Below are 25,502 nucleotides of genomic sequence, written 5' to 3'. Positions count from 1 at the left end.
ACGCTCAACTGCCCTTCAGGCAATTAGGGATGGGCAATAAATGCTAGTGTAGCTAGTGACACTTTCATTCCGTGAATGACTAATAAAGTCAACTTGCATACTGCTTTTTTCTAGGCAGGGAACATTGAAAGAACCAAACTTTGGCTTTAACGTTGCTTTCTATGAAAAACCTTGATTTACTTTAAATTGTTTCATTTAGAGTTGTGATTCAAGACATTTTGGCAGAATTTGCTATGTTTGCACGTAAACTGGGATAGATTATCAGTAAATTTATGCCCTTCCTAAAGTGGCGCTTGCATACATTATTTTTAAGGAAAAATATTGGCGCTACTTTCATGAGGTTGCCTGAGCAGGTATTTCATGTTTTAGAGAATTATGTAATATTTCTACTTGAAAGGAAAAATGCCTTGTACCAAGAAATGCATTATTGTCTTTTGTAGATGATCTTCTGCTGATTAAAGTCCTTTCAGGGTTACCAGAAAAAAATGCAAAGGCTTATGTAAAAATAAACAATATTTTGAGTTCCCCAGTTAACTACATTTCAGTATACCATCAAATTAAGCATCCGAACCAAACTGTCACATTCTAATTGTGATAATAAGTACACCTGATTTACAATGAGCTTAACACTTGGGATCCCATGATGTATTACTTTACATGATAAGCCATACCTACCAGCAACCATCCCATATCTTCTCCTTCAATCAATAGTTGAGTTTCTGCCAATATTTTTAAACCACAACATTTTGGCAGCTGTCTGGCAAACAAACATTCATCTTCATGTCTCAGTACAACTGGATGCTACTGAGGTGCACACAGAATGCAATCCTTCCTGTATATAGGTAATAACATCAAATCTGTTAAAAAATTTTGATTGATTTTACATGTACTAGCCCTGCCACCTTAGAACTACAGAGCTTGATCAGCCACTCAATTATCCAGCTCTCCAGGAAGAGATCAATGGTACAAAGAAAAGCAAATTAAATGACCGAAAATCCAAAGTTCTTGCTGTGATGTTGGAAGAATAGTTTAGCTAGACTTCCAGTGACCCACAGCCAGCTGAGACCTAATTTTCTCTTTTCACCAGTGTGTCTTCGGTACAGATCCTGCTGTGAGCCAAGTGTAAACACAATATCTAGTGTGGAATTCTCTAAATCAAATGCAAAATGGAAAGATCGTCCTTTGAAAAGGGAACAAAATAATGCATTAGAAAAATTTTAAAAGAAATTAATTAGGAAAATTACCTCAAAACATTTTGATCAATGCTTCATAGAAAGTTAGTCTTCCACTTTCTAATGACAATGAGGAGTAGAAAAGATTTACATTTAATTCCAGATGTGCGTTAAGTGAAACAAATGTCAGTTGGTGGGGGACAGATGATGAGGAGATGATGATCCTAGTCAACCAGCATTTGGATAAATTTGGAATAAAATTATATAGACAGATGCCATGAAGAAATGATTCAATTTTATTTTACTTTAATTTTAAATAATGGTACATTTATTTGTAAGCTTATTTAGGATGTGATTTTGCAACGCAGTGTCAACAATAAATGATTATTTCTGAAGACCTCTTCCTTGACAACAGAGCCAATTTTCCAACCCCAGCTAAGAGAGAGTGAGTTTGGTAAAACCTACAAGCTTAAAACACACAAGGCCATTCAGCCCAATATGCCTTAGTTCATGCCAAAGATGTCCATTCTGATGTCACATCCTATTCCATTCCCTTTAGCAATTTCCTTCCAGTGTTTCCCTTTTAACTGTCACTTTATAATTGGTATTGCATTCCAGTCTAATAATCCATTGCAAAAATGCTTTAGAACCCTTTCCAATATTGATTCCCCAACCATTCAGTTGCCTTCCTTTATTTACTCCCTCGAATTATTTCATAAATTTGAAAGAGTCTTATGTTCCTTTTATCTTTTTCAGCTTTATTTCTCTGATGAAATTACCAGGTGAATCGATATTGCACTCCTTGCGCAGCTCCTAAAAGTCTTTGTAAAGAGGTGCACAAAATTGTACATTACAACTGCAATCTAACTAAAGGTTTGTACAGATTCAGGACTATATCCTTGGATTTGTATGCAGTACAGCAATTTACAAAATCCAAAATCTTTCACGCTCATTTCAATGCCTTTTTAAAGCAATCTTAAATGTGCACCAATTCTTCATTTAAAGATTTGTTTTTCTAGTCAGTTGAGCACCATGTCACATGAAGGAATATTTGCATTTTTGTTCTTTCTTTCCCCCTTCCACTCCACATTTATTCATTAGGAAGTTAATTTTTCAAATGCTCCCCTAATTTGCTTTGTATGTTACAAGGGTGATTACATTTCCAAAGCACTGGCAGCAAAAGGACATCTTGATGATATGGGAAGCACCATGTTAGTTTTTATTCATTCCAACAGTAGCCTCCTACCTTACAATCTCTTCTACAACTTCTTATGCTTCTAATTCCAAATTATTGGCGAAGCTCAATATATCTATGGTCAAATCTTTTATGTACATGGGTGAGGTCCCAACATAAATCTCAGAGGAATTGGGCGAAATCTAGAAAGATTACTCTGCTTTTTCACCTGAGCAATGCTGAGACTTTATTCCTACTATTGCAGATCTTAAAAACTCTGTACTAAAGATTCTAATGTGACACTTCATTAAAAAATGTATTTAAGCTAAAATGTACAACCTTTTCTGCATTCTTTTTGCCTTTGTGCTTGGTAATTTTCTGAAAGAATTTGACTAAGACATGATGGTCTGTTGACTGTTTCAGATTAGTTTGTAATTTTCGTTACAATCACTGGCAGTTTTCTTTCTAATGACAGGAGATCTATGCTTACCATAGCCTATCCCAGTTCCCTTCTAGAATGGGAACTTCAGCAAAACATTTGTACCAATGAACTATGAGAACAAAAAAAAATTATGGTTAGTGCAAAGGCTATTTCATTGAGAATCACTCAGATGCCACTAGAAGGACTGAATAGAAATCCATCTCCTCTCCACATGACCAGGTAAAATAAACTGAAAAGTGACTTGCATCTTGTGGTATAACTCATTCATAGTTACAATCTACAGACAGATCAGAAGTCATCACATACGAAGATGCATTCATTTGGGCCACTGTCTTTGCTTAATTAGCATTTCAAAATTATACGAACAAAACAAACAACTAAATCAGAAGTTTAGCACAAAATAAATATGCTCTAGTGGTTGAATCCTTACAAGTTACATTCAGGGAAAATGTACCAATCTGAAACTTTTTGTCAATAGCAGAAACAGCACAAGTTTAAACTGGCAAAACGCTATAGAAATGTAATGTGGTATGTTTGGCTGTCTTGATAACTCATGAAATACTATCTGATTCAGATATAGTTGCTTTTGCAATAAATCTAAATGTGCAGATTGAGGAGCAGGAAAACTGTTCACCAAAGAAAATAGATGAAGATTATGAAATTAGTTGTCAGAAAATACAATTTTCCCAAATGTCAAATTTTACTTTTCATGCTGTATTGTTACTGCTACTTAGGTGTCAGTTCTGAATGAGAACTGGTACATTGTTGCAGAATAGTTTTTCACAACAGATTACTTCAGTGCTTCTGCTTGGATCTGTGCACTTCATAACCACACAATCCAAATTTAACTTTCATCAACAGAAAATTTATATGATCTCTCCCACACAACATGACTCAAATTAAAAATCACAGGCCAGAGTGACAAGATAAAGGCTCGACATGATGGCAGGTGAATTTAACAAACATTTTCTGCATGTGACTGGAATTCTAGTTCATGAAAATGCTAGTCAGCTAGCATCAACATTCAAATACAATGTAGCTCTTAATCTGAGACCATTGTGATCTAGGTCATGTCACTAAAAATATCTCAAACACTTGAGAGTTGAAAATTGTAAAGTACAATCCTGGGAGGGCTGCTATTATTTGGCACTGAGATCCAATGTGGAAGCTATGTGGCATTTACTTAATTCTGTGTTCATCTGTTAAACATAATAATTCTCACGAGTGCTAGCACAGGCACAGTTGTCACTACCAAGTGCACTTTGTTTGATCAGTCCATAGTTTACAATTGTTGAATTCAACAATAGCTATCAAACCTTTCAGGAAATAGATAAGAAATAACTTGGCTACTAACAATTTGGTTGTAAACTCTACGAGTAAAACCATTTTTCTTAAGTTATCACAAACAGATAAATGTTGTAAAGGGGTACTGCAAAAAGTTGCTATAAGTCAGGAAATGATATGAAAATACAAACTTCAGTTTAGGACTTACACTGGACCTGTACAAGCAAATTCAGTGTCACAGTAAAGGTCGAAAGAAGGAATACACTTCCCTGCACTGGTACAGGCATGCTATTTGCACCAACCTTTAACCAATGACTTAATGTTCCAATCAATTACTGTTAGTTATCAATGAAGAAAATTTATGTATAACTTTTTAGTCAATCCCACTCAGCCATCTATAGATGGCGTAAATTTAGGTTGTATTGCGGTTGAAACTGTGCCATTTGCAGCCGTTGAGTCCACACTCTCAGTCTCTTGAATTTTGAAGTACACCACGTAAAATATTGGGACAATAATACCCACTAAAAGCATGATTACCACAGCATTCCACCACCGAATACCCCAGTCAGCTCCATGATGAATGTCCTTTGGAGAAAATGGGGATGAATTAAATCCATTAGGCTTTTGACAATAAACCACTTCTTCCAAGCGATCTTTACATTGATCTGTAGACTGGATGACTCTCTCGATACCCTTGTCAATTTCGTCAAAATATTCATTCAACTTATTCTCATCTGTTCCTTGGCCTGTTGTACTACAACCTTCTACAAATGTGGAGGCTCTGTTATTTGTAGAAATAGTCTGCCGCCGTTTTGCCTCTTCATGTGCTTCTGTCAATAAACTGTGCTTTTTCACAGGAATTTTTATTGTTTTTAAGGCAAAGAAGTCTTGCTCTCTAATGAGGTGGTTCACTCTTTTGAGGTCTGCAACCTAAATGCAAGCAGACAATGTTTCTTTTAATCCAGTGAAGTTAAACTTTCTCAATGTAACATTCATCATTGAAAGTTTTGAAGACAGTTGTTTTTCTAGTTTGAAAGCTTTGCTTCGGAATTTTTTCAAAAATCTTATTGCCAGATAAATAAGCCTTTCAAAGCAAAGTTTTTTTTTTGCTTTGGAACTTATTTTTAAACCTTATGATTCCCTTTAGTTTAAACAGAATAGGAACCATCCAGATGAGGTGCAATTTCCATCTGGGCTTTAAGAACAGATTTAATATGCAAATACTTCAATCAGATTTGGTGAACTCAGAATCCAATAAGACAATCAAAAAGGTGATGAGTAAATGGGGCTTGGTGTAGAAAAGAACAGGGTGCAGAATTATGGATGAGTTGGTTTACAATGAGAATGGGAAGCTGACAAGTAACAGAAAATTCAGATCTAGAGGTGACAAACGCACAGAACAGTTTCAACAAACATCTTGGTAATCAAAGTGTGGAGCTGGATGAACACAGCAGGCCAAGCAGCATCTCGGGAGCACAAAAGCTGACGTTTTGGGCCTGAAGGGTCTAGGCCCGAAACGTCAGCTTTTGTGCTCCCGAGATGCTGCTTGGCCTGCTGTGTTCATCCAGCTCCACACTTTGTTATCTTGGATTCTCCAGCATCTGCAGTTCCCATTATCTCTGATACAATCTTGGTAATCAATATTGTTTGAAACTCCAACTTAGTTTGCAATCAACACTGGAGGATCCCTAAGACATATGCAAGTCTTTACACTTGACAGCCAATGATTAAAGTACAGGTGAAAGAGAAAGTCTTTTTAAAATGGCAATCAAATTTTGATGGGTGTCTTAACATCAAGCCAGCTAACCTGGAAGGTGGGATGCAGGCCTGGTTCTAGGCTGAATACTGTGCTTTTAGGAGGAATCAAATTGAAACAAAAGCTTCCGATAGGTAAAACATTAAAAAGCACACTGGCAATTAAATGCCAAGTGAAATAAAATCCACGCTTAAAATTGAGCTTAGAATTAGTATTCTCACGATCAAAGTCTAATTTTGGCAGAATCTACAAAGATATAATATACAACGAAAGTAGGAACTGCCGATCCTGGAGAGACGTCAGCTTTCCTGCTCCTCTGATGATGCTTGGCCTGCTGTGTTCATCCAGCTCCACACCGTGTTATAATACACAATATCCTGTTTTTTGTTAAAACACTCTCTCATTTCACAGTGTTAAGAAAATTTTGCGAAACATAAAATGATTCTCCTTTAGATGCTCATTTTATGGGAAAAGGTTACAGCTTCATCTTTTGAAGGTGACAGTAAGTCTAAGAGATTGAGGTGTAATGGTCTGAAATACAGTACGTTAGCTTAGTAGGGATAAGAGAAATCCTGCAAGCTTTCTAATAACTGTACAAGTAATCCATATAATTTCAGTATTCAGAGTGCAGCTCACAGCAGGACCTCCCATCCAAAATGAAGGGGATTTCCAGAAGATAATCAAGCTTTGATAAAACTTTACACTAAACATGTTTAAACTATTAATAGGAGAAAACAACTCGCATTTATATAGCATGATTTCAGGATGTCCAAAACTCTTTGAACCAATTAAATACTTTGTAGTTATGACTATAACAGAGTCAATGAACATTTCCGGGGAGTCCTACTAGAAGGATATTAACTGATATCACAATATATAAACTATATTTTCTGTTAAGGTTGGGAGGATATGATTTTTAAATTTAATTTGAGAGATTTTTGGGCTTAGTACACAGGGTCTGAGGTATGTCTAATTTATAGCATTCCAACCTTGTCTTCAAGAGCTGGGTAAACAGTTCTGTGATTTAAAAAAAAATTATACTTCGGCCTTGTGATAAGAGCCCGGTGATACTGAGAAATAGAACAGTCCATAAATCAGTCAGTCAATGTAAGGGCATGCCAGAAGATAGAAGCAAGGCAGCTGGACAGGTGAATTGCGGACACTCATGTTTCCTTTTAAGGTGATGGTTTTGATACAATAGTTCCAACTTTTTGTCACACAGACCAAAACATTTTTTTTATTCAACAGACTTTTTACATTTTTGTTGAAAATACACTAGCAGTCAGTTGCCATTGACTTCAGTAATTGATCTCCATAATTTAAAAACATTAGGACCTAACAAACCAGGTCTCACCCTGAGGTCTGACTTGTCCAACATTAATGTTAATATCCTTTGCTGATGTTAAGTTTGAAGAAAATTCTTAAGGAAAAAAGCAATAAATACTTGGAAGTGATTTCTTCTGAGTGGCAGATTAGGACTTCAGTTCATCTTTATAAAATTGCTGGAATGCTCTCACATTTTCCTGGATCAGCATTTATTACTCCCACTCTATGGTCATTTAGATAATTGCTGCTGCCAAGAATGAATTCACCAGTGACATCAAGGAAACTGTGTAGTACTGTTGCTTTAAAGTCCTTTGCTACAGACGGAATTGCAGCCTGAAACAAAAACAGAAGCTACCAGTGAAACCCAGCAGGTCCAGCAACATGTATGGGAAGAAGGCAGAGCTAACATTGACTCCCGGTGACTCTGCATCAGAACCAGACTCTAGCTTCAGCTTTGTTTTCTTCCCAAAGATGTTGTCGGGCCTGCTGGGTTTCACCAGCAGTTTCTGTGTTTGGTTTCAGAACTCCAGCATCCGCAATTCTTTGTTTTGTTTTAAGGAATTGCAACTAGTCTGGGTAAATGTGAAGTGCTGGGGTTAGATGGCAAAGGTCACTTGCTTTAAGAATAAATTATTTCCATTGTGATGGCGACCTGTAAAAAGAAGAACTTGGTTGCGTGTAATCAGATTTAGCAGCCTTGGATGATTTACACTTACCGAGCAGCCATACTGCAAAGCAAAAGTATTGAGGTTGTCACCATCAACCACTTCTCGAATAAGAAATACTGTACTGTTGGATTTCTCCTCAGTAACAGTGGACCACTGACACTCTCGACCTCTTGGCCGTAGTTCAATGTTACTCTGGTCTTCATCAGATGAGTCATCGGATGTTGCGACTTCACTCCCAAATAGATAAATCTGACCATCTTGTGAAGCATGAACATCTACAGGTGCCTGGAAGGATCTTGTCTGCCCATCTCTCAGTCTCATCATACTACTGATACCTACAAGAGAAAGAAAGAATTAGGCTTATTCAGCCACATAAATGCTGTAACCCAGAGGTGCAAAGAAGTAAACATACTCAGTTCACTTGACCACAATACCTATAATGGAGCTTTAAGGCAGACACATCCTTTGGTTTTATCTTGTAGATAACACGAATAACTGGATCCAAGACTCGAGGGTTATCATGGTTCAGAAATACTGCTTCTAATTTAATTCAGTGCAGTACAGGCAAATAAACACAGATCTTTGGTGAATGGATATTCCTATAGTGACTGTACAAAGTCTCTGTCACACTTCAAATTTTATTTATAATGAATTATTTTTGGTTATTTATTCAAGAAGCAAAGTCAACAAAATTGGTTCAGTTGTAATATCTTGATGTCACAGTCAGCCTGGTGATTTTCCAGTACAGCTCTGGCATATATGATGCGTTCAAATGAATGCAAAATAGAGAATGCTGGAGAAACTCAGCAAGTCTGGCTGTGTCTTTGAAGAGAGAAACAGGCCTAAAGTTTCAAGTCCAGTATGACTCTTTTGAACTCAGCTGAAGTACTATGTACAGTTGTGGGCACCACAATATACAAAAGGCTGTGAATGCACTGGAGAGACTGCAGAAGCGATTTACAAGAATGGCTCCAATGGTGTAGATCAGCAGCCGTGAGTATCAATTGAAGAAGTTGGGACTGTTCTCTCTTGACAGAAGGCTGAGAGGAGATCTGCTGGAAGCTTTTTAGGTCAGAAGCTGGTTGGATATAGTGGTTAGGGAGAAATGGTTCCTTCTCATAAAAGAAACAAGAGCAATGGTGCATAGATTTGAAGTGACTTGCAAACAGAGCAATGTGAGTAAAAAATACTTGTCGTACAGCAATAAGTTAGGGTATATAATGCACTGTCTGGATGTGTGATGAAGGCAGGTTCAACTGAAACATTCAAGAGAGCATTATGCAACTATTTGGATTGAAGTAATGTGCAACGATATGGGGTAAAAGCAGGAGATTATAATGACACTCATTTGAAGAACTGGTGCTGAACCAAATGGCTTCCTTCTGCACTGTTAAGACTTCAGACACTCTGAGCATACAACTATTATCTACTGTCTAGTTATATCCTTCCTTGACTCTATTAGATGATAACGGCAATGAATGCACTTAGGTAGACAAATATGGCAGCAACCCTACATACAATAAAGATGAATCACCCAGTCCATTCTTGACGTTATTCATTAAGGGAGAAATTGCTGGGATTTTTTTGTAATTATATAATGGAATCTTTAACATCTACTTGAATCACTGGATCAGATATCTTCAGTCTAATGTCTTATTCAGAAGATGTATAAGCATGGATTGGGGCTAAGCTATTTCAGAATAGCTTTAAATCAAGCATCCCTTCATTTATATATCTAGTACACAACATTAGTTTATTCCCAAAGTGCAAATATAAAAGACTATAAAGCCCATGAGAAAGCCCTGGTTAGCCAATAACAATGTAGATTTTCTTTATTTTCACTTCACCAAGGATTCATTAAATGAAGGTATTGTCTACTTAAGGATTGAGTTTAGTTTAACAGAAGAACAGATTACAATGTGCAAGGAATAATAAAGCTTCATGTAGGGTTTGTCAGAAGAGTTGCTACAGACAACTAATTATAATTTCTATTTGTGGAATAAAGTTTTCAATCAGCTCATGCAATTTATAAGGGAAAGCGATATTTCCTTATGAGGCAGTCCACCAAACAAGTTCTAGTTGCAGCTTTGGAATCTTTTACCAAAGGGATGGTTTAAGTTACTAAATCATTTAGATTGCAATAAAGCAGCTTACATTTATATTATGCCTTCAATACAAGTGTCCCTAAAGCCAAGGAGGGGAAAAGCACCAAAGATGCAAGCTTCCCACAGCTCAGACAGGTGGGATTTAAAGCGTAAAAGAGAGAGGTGGAAAGTGGTAGATGCCTCTACTTAAGACAAATATTTAACAGAATGAAGATATCTGAGAGAACTGGGTCAGTGGTTGATCCTAGAGCAAGTTGGACTTAGGTGATAGTGAAGCCATTGAAGAAGTGACAAGAATAAGAATTTTAAATCTGAGGCACTAGAAGACAATTTGCCAACAAAGGTTAATGGAAACGGGAATGACAAACAAATGGAACTTCAAAATGAACACGATAAATGGGGTAATGCTAAAGTCTCTGTATACTGATGTAGATATAAAGACAGTCAAATTAGCTACAAAGAAAACTCACCTGTCAAAAAAAAGTCAAAGCTCATTTGACCAAGGAAAGACTTCATGACATGAATTGATATTGCTTAAATAATCAAACATCAAAAGATTGCATAAGGGTTTATTTTGTCTTTCAGAGATTTGAAAGCAGATTCTCGATTATATTTTTAATGTGTCAGCACCTCAATATCACAAACTATGGACAGATCACTCAATGCTTCATTCTCCATTCTTGGGGGGAGGTTGACTGTCATTTGTGGTTAATGAGAAACAAGGCATTAGAACATATTTTAACCCAAGTTTAATGTTGGTGGACAAAACAAAAGAAATAGTTTGGAGCAAATTATTAAATTACAATACTGTACTTTGTAGACCAATGCTAAACCAGTAAATGATACTGAATTTCAATTGCTATTTAGGGAATATTGTGACATCCTTAGTTCTGAACAGTTGATGCCACAACTGCATTGACATGCATAGAAGTCAGCAGATGGGAACGGGGAGAAATTTATCAGGCAACAGTGAACTGCGTTAAAGCCCTCACTTTAAACAATGACCAAAGTTACTGAATATAAAAATTTTGCAGATAGGAAGTATACATTCAGAAAAACGTGAAGGGAGGGTAATAAATTATTTGAAATGTAATCTTCATTTTCTCATTCCTAAAATGCCTGCCAGCAATTAGCTAACAAACATCTCCACCTAAATAAATTACAAAGCTTGAATAAACTCCACCACACCCAGATAGGTAAAACTTTAACATGACACAGACAGCATTCTTATCACCGGGGCAGGATCAGAGGTTATGAGTTCAATTCCACTCAGACTGAGCATATAACCTTAGCTGGCATTTCCATGCTATTAAGTCCCTATTCAACTGTTCTGGTATTCAGGGTGAGGGAGTTGTGGGGGGTGGGGTGCAGGAAAGGAAGAGGTGCTAATATCTCATGGCAATTGAGGTTGTAGACTTACTCGCTGAGCTGGTGTGTTTGGTTGCGGACATTTAGTCACCCTGCTTGGTAACATCGTGCACCGGAGGGTGACGAAATTTCTACAACCAAAACACACTGGCTCACTGAGCAAGTCTACAAGCCCATCCACAACCCAGAGCTACAAAATCTTTTCAAAAAGTGTCATGGCAATTCTTAAAGAAACACAGGATGTTCTTCCGATGTCTCCCTTCAACCACCACCAGATCATTTGTCTCATTTGTTTGCAAGATGATGTGGGTTACAAAATGTTTACGCATTTTCCCGGAGTCAGTAAATTCCAGAGCAATCTTCTGATGTGCGTGGAAACATACTGGAGGGCCACAATATCCCTCTCTTTCCTCCCCTTTCTTGTTCAAAGATGAAGACTGTATAAAAACTGATTAAATCAACAGGCAAAAACTTGGAATAAATCACGCAACCAGGGAGTGTTAAAGTAACTAATGGTGGAGGAAAAACAAAAAAAGTGAAATAAACAAGCATTTTGAAAGATTGATTTTTGTCATGAAGGTGAAGTTCATCGCTCTTCTCACTAACCCAACCTTCTGGTTCATCAATTGCAATGATTTCCCAACTGTGCATAGGTGGAGACAAGAGGACAGAACATCGAACATAAGAACTAGGAGGAGGAGTAGGCCGTTCGGCCCTTTGAGCCTGCTCTGCCATTCAATAAAATCATGGTTGAACTTTTTGTGGACTCAGATCCACTTATCCACATTCTCACCGTATCCCTTAACTCCTTTATTGTTCAAAAAAAAGGAATGTACCTTAGCTTTAAAAACATTTACTGAAGTAGCGTCAACTACTTCACTGGGCAAGGAATTCCATAGATTAACAACCCTCTGGGTGAAGAAGTTCCTTCTCAATTCAGTTGTAAATCTGCTCCCTCTAATCTTGAGGCTATGCCCTCTTGTCCTAGCTTCACCTGCCAGTGGGAACATCCTCTCTACTTCTATCTTATCTATTCCTTTCATAATTTTATGTTTCAACAAGACACCCCCTCACTCTTCTGAATACCAATGAATATAATCCCAACCTACTCAGTCTCTCCTCATAAACCAATCCCCTCAACTCCAGAATCAATCCTGTGAACCCTCCTCTGCACCCCTTCCAGTGCCAGTACATCCTTCCTTAAGTAAGGAGACCAAAACTGCACACAGTATTCCAGGTGTGGCCTCACCAGCATCTTGTACAGCTGCAACATAACCCCTCTGCTTTTAAACTCAATCCCTTTAGCAATGAAGGACAAAATTCCATTTGCCTTCCTAATTACTTATTTTACCTGCAGACCAACCTTCTGTGATTCATGGACAAGGGCACCCAGGTCCCTCTGCAGAGCAGCAGGCTGCAACTTTACCATTCAAGTAATAATCCCTTTTACTATTACTCCTACCAAAATGTGTGACTTCACATTTATTTACATTGTATTCCATCTGCCACACCTTTGCCCACTCACCCAATTTATCTATGTTCCTCTGTAAAGTTTCACAGTCCGCTGCACACTTTGCTCTGCCACTCATCTTAGTGTTATCTGCAAACTTTTGACACCCTGCACATGGTCCCCAACTCCAAATCATCTATATAAATTGTACATAATTGCAGTCCCAACACTGATCCCTGAGGCACACCACTAGTCACTAATTGCCAGCCAGAATAGCACTCATTTATCCCCACTTTTTGCTTCCTGCTAGTCAACCAATCCTCTATCCACATTAATACTTTACCCCTAACGCCATGCATCCTTATCTTCTGCAGCAGCCTCTTGTGCAGCAATTTGTCAAAGACTTTTTGGAAGTCTAGGTACAGCACATCCACTGGGTCCCCATTGTCTACCTTGCTAGTAATGTCGTCATAGAATTCCAAAATATTTGTCAAGCATGACCTGCTCTTCATGAGCCAATGCTGCGTCTGCCCAATGGGAGAATTTCTATCGCGATGCCTTGCTATTTCTTACTTGATAAAAGCCTCAAGCATCTTCCCCACTACAGAGGTTAAGCTAACCGGTCTATAATTTCCCATCTCTCGTCTAACTCCCTTTTTAAACAGTGGCATCACATTTGCTGTTTTCCAATCTGCTGGGACTGCCCCAGAGTCTAGTGAATTTTGGAACATTACCGCCAGTCTCTGTCAATTACTGGCATGTTAATAGTATCGTCCACTGTGAAGACCGATACAAAATACCTGTTCAATGCCTCGGCCATTTCATATCCCATAACTAAATTCACCTTCTCATCCTCTAAAGGGCCAACGTTTACTTTAGCCACTCTTGTTTTATATACTTATAGAAACTTTTGCTATCTGTCTTTATATTCCATGCTAGTTTTTTCCCTCATGTTCTATCTTGCTTTTCTTTATAGCTCTTTTTGTGGCTCTGTCGACCTTCAAAAAAGTTTTCCCAATCTTCTAGTTTCATGCTGTTTTCGGCCACTTTATATGCATTCTCTTTCAATTTGATAGACTGCCTTATTTCCTTAGACACCTATGGCAGATTATCCCGTTTCTTACAGTCCTTCCTTTTCATTGGAATATACTTTTGCTGAGCACTTTGAAAAATTGCTTTGAAAGTCCTCCACTGCTCGTCAACTGTCCCACCATAAAATCTTCGTTTCCAGTCAACTTTAGCCAAGTCTTCCCTCATTCTATTGTCGTTCCCCTTGAACAAGCATAGGACCCTGGTACGGGATTTTATCTTCACACTGTCCATCTGTATTCTAAATTCAACCATACTGCGATCACTCCTTCCAAGAGGATCCCTAACTATGAGGTTATTAATTATTCCTGTCTCATTACACACCGCCAGATCTACGTTAGCTTGCTCCCTCGTCGGTTCCATTACATACCATTCCAGAAAACTATCACGGATACACTCAACTCCTCCTCCGCAAGGCTACCCTGACTGAGCTGGTTCGACCAATCTACATGTAGATTAAAATCACCCATGATAATTGCTGTACCAGTTTTATAGGCATTAATTATTTTTGTTTATTGCCCACCCCAATGTGATGTTATTATTTGGTGGCCTATAGACTATGCCTTTTAGTGACTTTCTCTTCTTAGCATTTCTAATTTCCACCCAAATGGATTCAACCTCATTCTCCATAGAGCCTACATCATCTCTCAGCACCGCCCTGATGTTGTCCTTGAATATCAGAGCCGCACCACCTACCTTGCCTTCCTGTCTGTCCTTTCAAATAGTCTGGTACCCCTGGATATTTAACTCCCAGTCATGACCATCCTGTAACATCTCTCCGTAATGGCTAACAAATCATATTCATTCGCGATGATGTGTGCCGTTAGCATTTATAACAAGGTTGATGAGTTATGAGCATTCGGGTAAAGTGCCTTTATGCCAGGTTTCTTACCCTCAAGATTTCCAACATCTCTAATAATATCACCCGAGTTATCCTTCCTTTTTGCTTCATTCATTATCTGCCTTGAACTTAAACCATCCTGCACATGTGCTAATCTGTTGCTTACCTTTATACTTACCATCATACTCCCTGTTTTCCCTTTCCCTCCCTCCCCCCCCACTCACTAGTTTAAAAGTCCTAGTGGCCACCCTATTTACCCTTTTCGCTAGGACACTGGTTCCAGATCGGTTCAGGTGGAGACCGTCCCATTGGTACAGATTGCCCCGGTTCCAAAACTGATGACAATGCCCCATGAAATGGAACCCCTCTTTCCCACACCACTCCCTTAGCCACATGTTTACTTCCCTAATTTTTTTATTCCTAAGCCAATTTGCACATGGCAAATAGGTGGCCTGCTTGCAACCAGCTCGCCGATGAAAAGACTAGAATGTAAAAAGTTGTCAGAAGCAGGTTTCCCTTGGATTTAGTGCCATGACTGCTTGAAGCTTCACTGCAGCAATTCACTTTTACAATTTATCATCAGTGTATACATTTCTTTTAGTAAAAACAAACTCTTTGATAGAAAGCTGCAGACTTGTGTGTTAGAGTCTGGTTGTGGATACTTTTTAAGCAAGCTGTTCACAGGTTTATTCATAGATGTATCTCTGGAGCAGGTGGGACTTGAGCACTAGTCTCCCAGTTCACAAGACCCCTCAAAAAAGGGCCACATACCCTGCATGGGTTCATTATTACCTCTTGATTTGGCTAATAGGGAATGCCAGTCCGTCCAATTATACAATCACCAAGTGAGGTATTTTACCACAAATACAATAATTGGAGATTATGAAAATATTTCTATTCAAGAGATCCAATCTAGGTCAGTTATACAGTAATACAAACCACTAAAACAGCTAATTTTCTAATTTTGTTTGATTTGTTCCAAACACAACTGGGGCAATTAGGAGTCACTGCTACAAGTAACTCATGCTTGACAATAAAGTTGTTTGATTAGCATACTTCATAACTTAATTTCTTATCCTGGGGGGGGGGGGGGGGGGGGTGGAGGAGAAGGCCTATATTAATAAGCAAATGGAAAACTGCACTGCTGATCAGCATTGTCAGACTGTATTCAGCCCTACCAAAAAGAGGGCATTAGCACCTCTTTCTTTGGGACATTGCTGTGGCAAAAAAAAAATGAGTATCAATCCTCAGGTGTGTTTTGCTATCTCTGGAAGCAGAAGTGTTGCTCACACTATTTTACTAGCCTGCCAATAGCAGCTGACCAGTCTAGTAAAGAACTGTAAGTTGTGGGGGGGGGGGGGGGGGGGGGGAAGACAGGGAAATCAATTGTTGCATTTGGGAATTTATAGTTGCATAGAACAAAAGGTTACATAGGCACTGAATTTGTGGTCTCTTATCACTCACATCTAGAAATATAACACTGACATATCAGGAATACGTTTCACTCTTCACGCTATATTGTCTGTTTTCATGCTATATCATACCATGTGCTGTGAACACAAACCAAAATTTCTGGAACACGGTTGTTAATACTTGTGCCTTTGGAAACAATTTTGTCCAGAGTAGCTAAACAGAAAATTGCTATCTACTCAAGATTAATTGAGACAGCTACATTGAAATTCCAATTGATAAAAAAAAACTACACCAAATCACTGTCCATTATGTAAATATTGCACGATATCTATAAAGGGAAAGGAATTGATGGTACAAGAAATGAAAATAAAATACTAGTGCAGACAGGGAGCTTTTGTGCAATGTTACATGCGGTGAACTGAGTCATCCTAATTCCAAACCAGAGTAAATAAATAATAAATCAGTAAGTAATGGCAACACAATAATGGGTGAATATTCAGCTGTCAGACTGAGTGAGCCCACATTGGTAATTTAATTTTGACAAGTTGGACCTAAGCATTTGCTTAGTGTGGGACTCATTTCAATATACAGCTGTGTGGAACAAGGTAGACTAGCTCTTCGGATCAATGTGAATGTGGGAGAGTGTCATGGATATTACTTGCAACATACAGTGTTTGACTACAACATAGCAAGAACTACAAATATAATAATTGAGACAGAACACACTTTATCCTAAAGTCACCTTGCAATCTTTGTAAACATGGACTGCTTAAGACCAAAATGAATGCAAACAATGATATAGCAGAGGAGGGCATCACTTTGCTTCAATCCATGTGTGGTTCTTTGGAGGGTTGTCCAATTAATTCCATTTTCCCTAAAAACCTATAATTCTTTTTGCCTGAAGTGCTTAACCATTTGTCTTTTTAATGTAACCGAATCTCCTTCCAGTCAGTGTGTTTTGGATTGCAATAATTTGGCGTGGAAAATATGGTTTCTCTGTTTTTTCGCCAATTTCCTTAAACCTGTTTGAGTGCTGACTATTCTACCGCTGGAAACAATTTACTTAGTATATCAAAATGATTTTGAACATCTCTACCAAAAAACTGATTTAACCATCATGGTTCAAAAGGCGAAAACCCCAACTTTTCCATCCATTCCATTTAAGAGAAACATTTCATTCCTGGTGCCCTATTAGTCAGATGTTGCTGCACCTTCTTGTGGAATATTACTTCCCAAATTATAATGCGCAGAACAAAAAACAATATTCCAGTTGAGGCCAATCCAGGGTTTTGTGAAGGACGAGCCTTACCTCCCTACTTGTGTGTTCTTGGCCTCAATTAAACAAAGCTGAGGATCACACAAACTTTTTCCAACCTATCTTTTCAGCAACCAAGTGGAATACCAACTTTAAAAAAAAAACAAACATTCAAGGCATATGGATACTAACAGTTGGTCCAGCATTTACTAGTGGTGTTGAGCTACTTTCTTGAACCACTGAAGTCCACTTAGTTTAGGAAGACAGTTCTATGATTCTGGCCATGAAGGAATGGTCCCATATTGATGGCAAACAGTTCAGAGAGGAACGTGTAGGTGGTGGCGTTCCCGTGCATGTCCTGCTCTCGACTTCTAGATGGTAATGGTTGTGGGTTTGGATGGTGCAGTCATAGTAGCCATGGTTAATTTCAGCAGAGCATATGATGCACACTGCTGCAACAAATATTCTAAGATACTCTGACTTGTACCTTTTAGACAGTGGGCAAGTTTTGGAGAGTCAAGGGGGAGTAGTTCTCTCTTGTTGGAGGTGGTCACTGACTGGCACTTGTCTGGATCGGTAAGTTACTTGCCATTTGTTAGCCCAAGCCTAGATACGGTCCATATCTTGCTGGGATTTGGGTGCAAACTGTTTCAATATGAGAAGTCACAAATTGTACTGAATATTGAGCAATAATCAGCGACCATTCCCAACTTCTGATCTTCTTTCCTGATACAGAAAAGGCACTAATGAAGCTGCTACAGATAGTTAGGACGCAGATGCTATCCTGAGGAATACTTCCAGAGATGTCCTGGAGTGGAGACGGCTGACTTCCCAACATCAGATCCATTGTGTTAAGTATGACAACAACCTGAGGGGAGGCTTTCCGCAACAATTTCCACTGACTTTAGGTTTGCTAGTGCTCCTCAATCCATACCTAGCCAAACACAGCCTGGATATAAAGGGGAGTCACTCTCAACTCCCCTACGGCATTCAGCTCTTGGGTTTGCATTTGAAGCAAAACTGTAACACAGTCAAAAGTTGAGTGATTTTAGTGGAATTCAAATTGACCACCAGCAGGTTGTTGCAATTCAAGTGTGGCTTGATGGTATTGTTGATGACCGTTTACATGATTTTACTGATGAGAGCGCAGACTGATGGGAGTTAATTAGCTGGCGTGGAATTGTGTTTTTTTTTGTTTTACATACAAGACATACCTGGGCAATTTTCCACATTGCTGAGTAGATGCCAGTGTTGTAAATGTACTGGGGTATGCCAGGTTCCGAAGTACATTTTCAGTACTATTGTTGGAATATTGTCAGGGCCCATAGCCTTTTTAACATCCAGTGTCTTCGGCTATGTCTTGTTTTCACATGGAGCCTCCTCCTCCAGTAAGCTGCTTAATTGCTAAACACCATTCACAACCAAATGCGGCAAGACTATGAAGTTTAGATCTGATCTGTTTTGGAATCACTTGCAGATTTGCAAGCAAGTTGTCCCACATTGTAGCTTCTCTAAGTTGACATCTCATTTTCAGGTATGCCCGGTGCTGTACCTGGCATGCCCTTCTCTACTCTTTATTGAACCAGTCCTATTGCCAAGGCTTATTGATAATGATACAGTGGAGCATATGCCACATCATGAGGTTGCAGATTGTACTGAAAGTCTAGTTTTGGGGCTGCTGATGGCCCACACAACCTCACGCATGCCTAAACTGCTATCTGTTTCAAACCGATCCCATTTAGCATGCTGGTTATGTGACACACCTTATCTCTAGAAGAACTGTGAAGTGGTCATTCCTATCAATACTAACATGGACAAACACTTGTGACAGGCAGACTGGCATGGGTGAATTCAATTTTTTTTGCTCTAGTTGATTCAATCGGCACCTACTGAATTCCTAGCGTGGCAGCAATGTCTTCCAGGGCTCAACCAGCTTGGGCAGTAGTGATGCTGCCGAGCCACTCTTGGTGATGGACACAAGTTCTTCACCCAGGGTACATTCAGGCCCTTTACTGTCTGCAGTGCTTCCACTTGTCAATGTTTGACAGGATTCCATGGGGTTTCATGGAGCTGGCAACCAATGTTGAGAACTCCTTGGAGAAATCACTCCACACCGTATTCCATTGTGCTGCCACCTCTGTTGGCGGTGTATTCCAGTTTGGATAGGACACACCTGGGGCTGGTGTTGTTGTCTGGCACATTGCTGATGAGGTATAATTCCACGAATACGACCACATCAGACTGTTCCTTGACTAGCCAGCAAAACAGCTTTCCCATGCACAGCACTAGCACCCGTATTTTATTAAAGAGGACTTTGCAAGGTTGACAAGACTGATCGGAAGTTGTCAGGTGGGTTCATTGCTTATTTGAGGTTTTTTTTTTAAAAAGCAGCCTAGTACAACTATGTGCCTTGACAGGCCATTTTAGAATCAGCCATATTGCTGTGGGACTGGAGTTACACGGAGACCAGATCTAGTAAGGACCACAACCTTCCTTCACTATAGGACACTACAGAGCCCATTAGTGGATTTGACAACAACCAATAATTGTTTCACTGTCATCATCATATTTTTAAATTTAGATTTCAAACAATAAATAGACTACACTATCAGCTGTTGCATGAATTCGACTGTGTCATCATGACCATTACCTGGATCTCTAGTCCAGCAACCTGTCACCTTCAAAAGATATATGTAACAGAATTAAGCTCAATTTCAACATCATGGCAGAAATGGTGAAGCAAGTAGTAATATTTTATTTACAGTAGGACACAAGTACTTTATTGATAGCCTCTAAAATTATAAAACATCATTAATACACTATTTGTAATAAGTGAGGAGAATCTGTAAACAACCTTCACCTTTTAATCTTTAGGATTTGATACATTCCATAACACATCAAGAGGTTGCCCTGAATTTATCAATCTCGCTTGCCAAATGGGATTGTTCAAAAGGAAATCTAAAATCAAGCAGTCTTGCATAAAACAGGCAATTAGAGCTTGACTATCAAATTCCTACACTTTTATGTGAACCATGTTTCACCACCAGTAGTAAATAACCACAAAGCTTACTTGATACAATATCATGAACCATACTTTGAGCTGTGAAATTATGTAAACATTGAATGCACGCCGACCAAAGTTAAAAAAGAGCTCAGGTTAACAAGGTTACATAAATAAGAGACCACAAAACCAGCGCATTTATATCACAATATAGATGCATGCATTTATGTATGACAGGTGGAAGAGAGACCAGCACAGCCTTCATTTACTTAGGTGAAAAGTAATTGACTCATCAAAACCAGAGTTTCACCTGCCACAGGGTATAGCAAAAGGTTAGCATTCTTGTACATTTAGATAAAAAGAGTGGCAAGAAAAAATAAACAAAGGCAGGTGAAAGGAGTTCAGACAAAAATAGAAATTGCTGGAAAAGCTGAGCAGGTCTGGCAGCATCTGTGGAAAGAAATCAGTCGACATTTTGGGTGAAGTGACTCTTCATCAGAACTGATGGTAGCTAGGAAAATGTCAGTTTATAGGAAGTTGAGTTACAATTTAGTCATTATTCAACTGAAAGAAAGGTCAGGACAGAAGAGCTGAATGGCCTACATCTGCATTCCTAGATAAAGCAGGCCTTGTAGCAGTTTGGACATGTGTACTGACCAGCAGATCTTATAATGGTATTTTGTCCTTTTAAACTATATTCCTTATAGCTTAATCACTTTTTACACTAAATTCCAGTGTTTGACTAACTGCGCTGTTCAAGGTTTGATACAGGCAGAAAGTTACACACAAGGACAAAGCAGAAAGAAGTGTGGTCAGCCATATAGAAAAGGTGACAAACCTGAGAATGACAATTAACTAAATCAGTAATAGTCAAATTATTGGGCCTCTTCCTCTTGACACCTAGAAACGAATAAGGCAATGACTTAAACAGCCTATTGTTGCTGCTCCATTGCATTTTTAAGGGGGCAAAGCTGAAAAACCCCTGTTTACTGTTTAATGCATTCCAAACAGATTAGGAATCCTGCCATACTACTAACCTCCACTCCTGACCAAAGCTGTCTGTCAGGGACCATTCACTACACTGTACAAGATAAACCCATTAATTTGGCTCCAAAAATGTTTTTCCATGACTTGAGCATTTCTTCCCCTCCCCAACACTCCCGTCCCTTTTCAGATAATACATACTTTATTTGTAACGAGTAATGAGGCCCAATATTTTGCTCCCCAAATGGGTGCTTTACTTACTGGTACCTTATATAGGGTGCAAGGGATCAATCAGATGAAATGACAGTGCTATGAAGCTGCCAGAAAGATTTAAAGACACACCGACGCAGAGTAACTCCCACTTCGTGAACGTCAAGGACGGCAATCACCCAGACCCACAACAGTGGTTCATCTTCATACTCTACATAAGTCAAACCCCATGTCTGGTTTTGAGAGACTTAAACATGTTGACTTAAAAAGGAAAGCACAATGGTAATGTTGTCAAATGCTTGTGCCAGTTTGGATGTACCTGAGGCAATGTTCGCACCAGGCTGCAGGAGTGTACAACTGCACACACATGTACATAGCATACACATTGACAACAGAAAAAGACATGGTACAGATTATTTTGTCTCGCACAGCACAACTAAATTTTAAAGGGATTTTAATCAATTTTGAATATCTATTAAAAGGGAAGTAGAGGAACAGGCAGTACAAAATAAAGACTTGGGTCTTTATCATGGCTTTTGAATCTTTGTTGTGTGTCTGCTGCATTTCCCTGTAAGCATCTTCTCTTTAAGAGAACTTCAGTCACTATGACATCCTTAAGTTACAAAAGATACTACGTACTCCAAGAACTTTATTACTAAAACTATGCCAGAAACAAAACTCTCATGATATAATGAAAATAAATAAAACCCATACTGTTCAGTAGTTGACCAGCTACAAGTATAGCTTTTAATCAAACAAATCAATTTACAAGATACCATGACAAAGGGCACACACCGGTAATCTTTACTTCACTATTATCTCCTTAAAGATAAAGCCTGGTCTTAGATTTGGTGCGATTACTTGTCTCCGGTACCATTGCAGGAAACATTTAAAATATTATCATTACTTGGTAATACTGGCCTTAGCATTGCTTGTCTCAAACAGAATCTTCCCCAAAAATATTAACTGTCTACTTTGTTCATTCATTCTTTTTGCTAAGAGGTCAGACAGACAAATAATCTGCTGTCAGTCTCGGGTAGGGAATGCTTGGACAGACTCAACTTATTATTGTAGCTTTGTGATAAGACAACTTGCCTTAATAAAGCATCTCTAACAAGCTAAAGCACCCCAGGAACATAATCATACAAAAATTGATACAGCCAGAGATGGTGAGAGATATCAAACACTTGACAAAAAAAAAGGCTTTGAGAAGAGTTTTAAAAGGGCAGGAAGTAGAGTGCTCTACAGTGGGAATTCCAGAGCCTTGACCTAGAATGACACAGTTACCAATAGCAGCGTGCCACAAGTAGAAGAAATATTTGTTTGGTTGTACAGAGCCGAAAAAGAAAGTTGAAGTCACAGCTTTTCGAAAGTGGGACCAATAAAAAAAATCTCTGGATTGCAGAGACTTCCCCTTAAATGACATAACTGAGGTGAGAAACAATTCATACAGTGAAATGAAAAAATAACAAACCACAGTGCCAACGAACCTACCATCTCCCAACATAAATGTTTAGGAGGCAAAAAGAAAATACTGTGGATGTTGGAAATCTGAAATAGGAGCAGAAATTGCTTGGAGATATAGACAATGTCAATGGAGTTTCCCTCCTCCTCCCCTGTATTTTCTGTTGTCATTAGGGTGATGCCTGAAGACTTATCTACCGTTCACTGGAAGATGCACACTTTTCTTCCCCTGTCTCTTTGACAACATCGTTGGCCTCAGTTGTTACCGGCCACATATAGCTGTGAGGGATCTTCACCCACAGTGGGTCAGTTCAGAGACACAGAGGGAGCTGACACCTTGAGGCTAAAGGCCTCCCCCCCCAACACAGGGCCCATCCCCCCGATCCTCGAGGGAAGGGGTCAACAATACTCACCGCGGTCAGACCCTCCATCCAAGCTCAGCCATGACGGGCCCCTCAGCCCCGACCGCAAGCAGCTTCCACAGGTGAGGCCTGGCCTTTCCCAGGCCTTCCTCTCCTAGTTCCGTCCCCAACGCCGTCAGTCCGATCGGGATACCCCTGGCCAGCCCGTTCAAACGCCGTCCCTTTCAGCCCCCCCCCTTACTGGCTACACCCTAACCTGCTGGCTGCCCTGGCAAAGGCGGGAGGCGATTGGGGCGGTGAGCCTAGGGAACTTCTGACTGACGGTCACGCCGACCATTGGCTTGTCGCGTGGCCGGGAAGATCCACCAATAAAGGAAGGTCGTCGCGGCGGTGGGCGGGGACGACACCAGCAAGTTCGGGTGAGGAAGCGGAGGCAGCAGCTGCCGGCCCGCGCATGCGCTGCCTACGTGTCTTGCTCTCGGGGGCTAGTGTTTTTGAGGTTCCCACCGCCGAGGCACGTTGCAAGCTGCAGAAACTGAATTTGCTGGAAAAACCCAGTAAGTCTGGCAGCGTCTGCGAAGCAAAAATCAGAGTTAACGTTTCAGGTCCGGGTTCTGAAGCAGGGTCACTACACGAAACGTTAACTCTTACTTTTTCTGCTCAGATGCTGCCAATACCTGCAGAGCTTTTCCAGCAACTTCTCCCTTGTTCCTGATTTGCAGCATCAGTGTGAGATGTAGATGTGCCATGCATGCAACATGTTGCACCACCCCCTCATGTAAAAAGAGGGAGCTCAATCAGCGGCAGGAATAGTTAATAACTACACAGTTATATGATGCAAGGCCTAATACTACCCCATGGCTCTATCACCTTTCCCCGTTACCCTCCTGCTCTTGAAAAGGTTTCATGGAGCTGAGCCCCGAGAATTGCAAGATTGCAACAGAGACTTTGAAGGCTGTAGGGCTGGGTTGGCGAAGGAGCAGTTATGTATTCACCATCCAGTATTTTTTATGTGTGTTGGAAGATAAATGAAAGACTGCAGACATTTAGAAAGGTTGCAGCACAGAACGAGGCAATGCAGCCCATCATGTCTGCAGTGGCTGACTAAACCAGTCACCCATACTAATCCCACCGACCAGCACCTGTTCCGCAGTCTTGAAGGTTACAGCACTTCAACTGCAGATCCAGGTTCTTTTTAACAGATTTGAGGGTTTCCATCTCTACCACCAAACTGGGCAGAGAATTCCAAACATTCACCTGCCCTTTGGTGAAAAAATGCTTTTCATCAGGTCCCCTCTCATCTTTCAACCTTAACTCCCAGTAAGTGACCTCTCTACTCAGGGAAATAAGTCTTTTCTGTGCACTCTATTCAAGCCTGTTATAATCTTATGTAACTTAAATACGTCACCCCTCGACCTCTTCAATTCTAAGCAGAGCAGACCAAACTCATTATATTTTTTCTCATACCTGAAATTTTTAAGATCTGACAACATTCTTGTAGACGTGGTCTGTACTCTCTTCACAGCAATTATGTCTAGGGTAGGCTGTTGACTTGCTCACTGAGCTCGGTAAGCAAGTCAACAACCTCACCCACAACCTGAGCAACAGATCTTTGCGAAAACTTTGAGCAATGATGCCCATTCTATAATATGTTGGCCAGAACTGTGCATCATTATCAAAAGTGGTCCCTATATTAATTGTATATTATATTTAAAACGATCTAGTGTTTGTTTACATGCTACGGATATCCCAAATAACTTTATTACTGAAAATTATTAAAAGTAGTTGTTGACATCAACATGAAATACAAGGTGAATATTAGTACACCACTCGAAGTAGCCACAAATTTGAGCACTACATGTAACTGTGAAGAACATGTGACTCGTGTTGGTTCGCCCTGGTTCAATCTGGACCTTAGCAACATAGTGGGAGTTCAATCTCCACTAGTTATCAATTAATCTTTTTGAGGCCATTACAGTCTCATGTTGTTTTAAATAAATCAGGTCAATTAGATAGATAAGTGGTAGGCAATGGCATATTTTCTGTTAGCTCAGCAGCATTTCCCCCAGTTTATGTTTCATTCATAAAAAAAAACTGAAAATGGTGGGTAAACTCTACATATTTGGCAGTGTCTGTGG

At 39.6% G+C, this 25,502-nt stretch overlaps 1 protein-coding gene across 1 annotated transcript; it reads right to left on the bottom strand.

Moving 5' to 3' along the window:
• Positions 1-1,448: 1,448 nt before the first annotated feature.
• lysmd4 (LysM, putative peptidoglycan-binding, domain containing 4) lies at positions 1,449-23,627 on the bottom strand. The gene is made up of 3 exons (XM_048563156.2): positions 23,416-23,627; positions 7,871-8,157; positions 1,449-5,002 (listed from the first exon to the last, which is right to left on the bottom strand). Exons 2-3 carry the CDS (start codon positions 8,144-8,146, stop codon positions 4,460-4,462), a joined length of 819 nt encoding a protein of 272 aa, XP_048419113.1. The 5' UTR covers positions 8,147-8,157; positions 23,416-23,627; the 3' UTR covers positions 1,449-4,459.
• Positions 23,628-25,502: the final 1,875 nt, after the last annotated feature.

Source organism: Stegostoma tigrinum, chromosome 33 (assembly GCF_030684315.1).
Source record: "Stegostoma tigrinum isolate sSteTig4 chromosome 33, sSteTig4.hap1, whole genome shotgun sequence".
Taxonomy (NCBI): Eukaryota; Metazoa; Chordata; class Chondrichthyes; order Orectolobiformes; family Stegostomatidae; genus Stegostoma; species Stegostoma tigrinum.
This window is presented reverse-complemented; position numbering and strand designations above follow the sequence as displayed.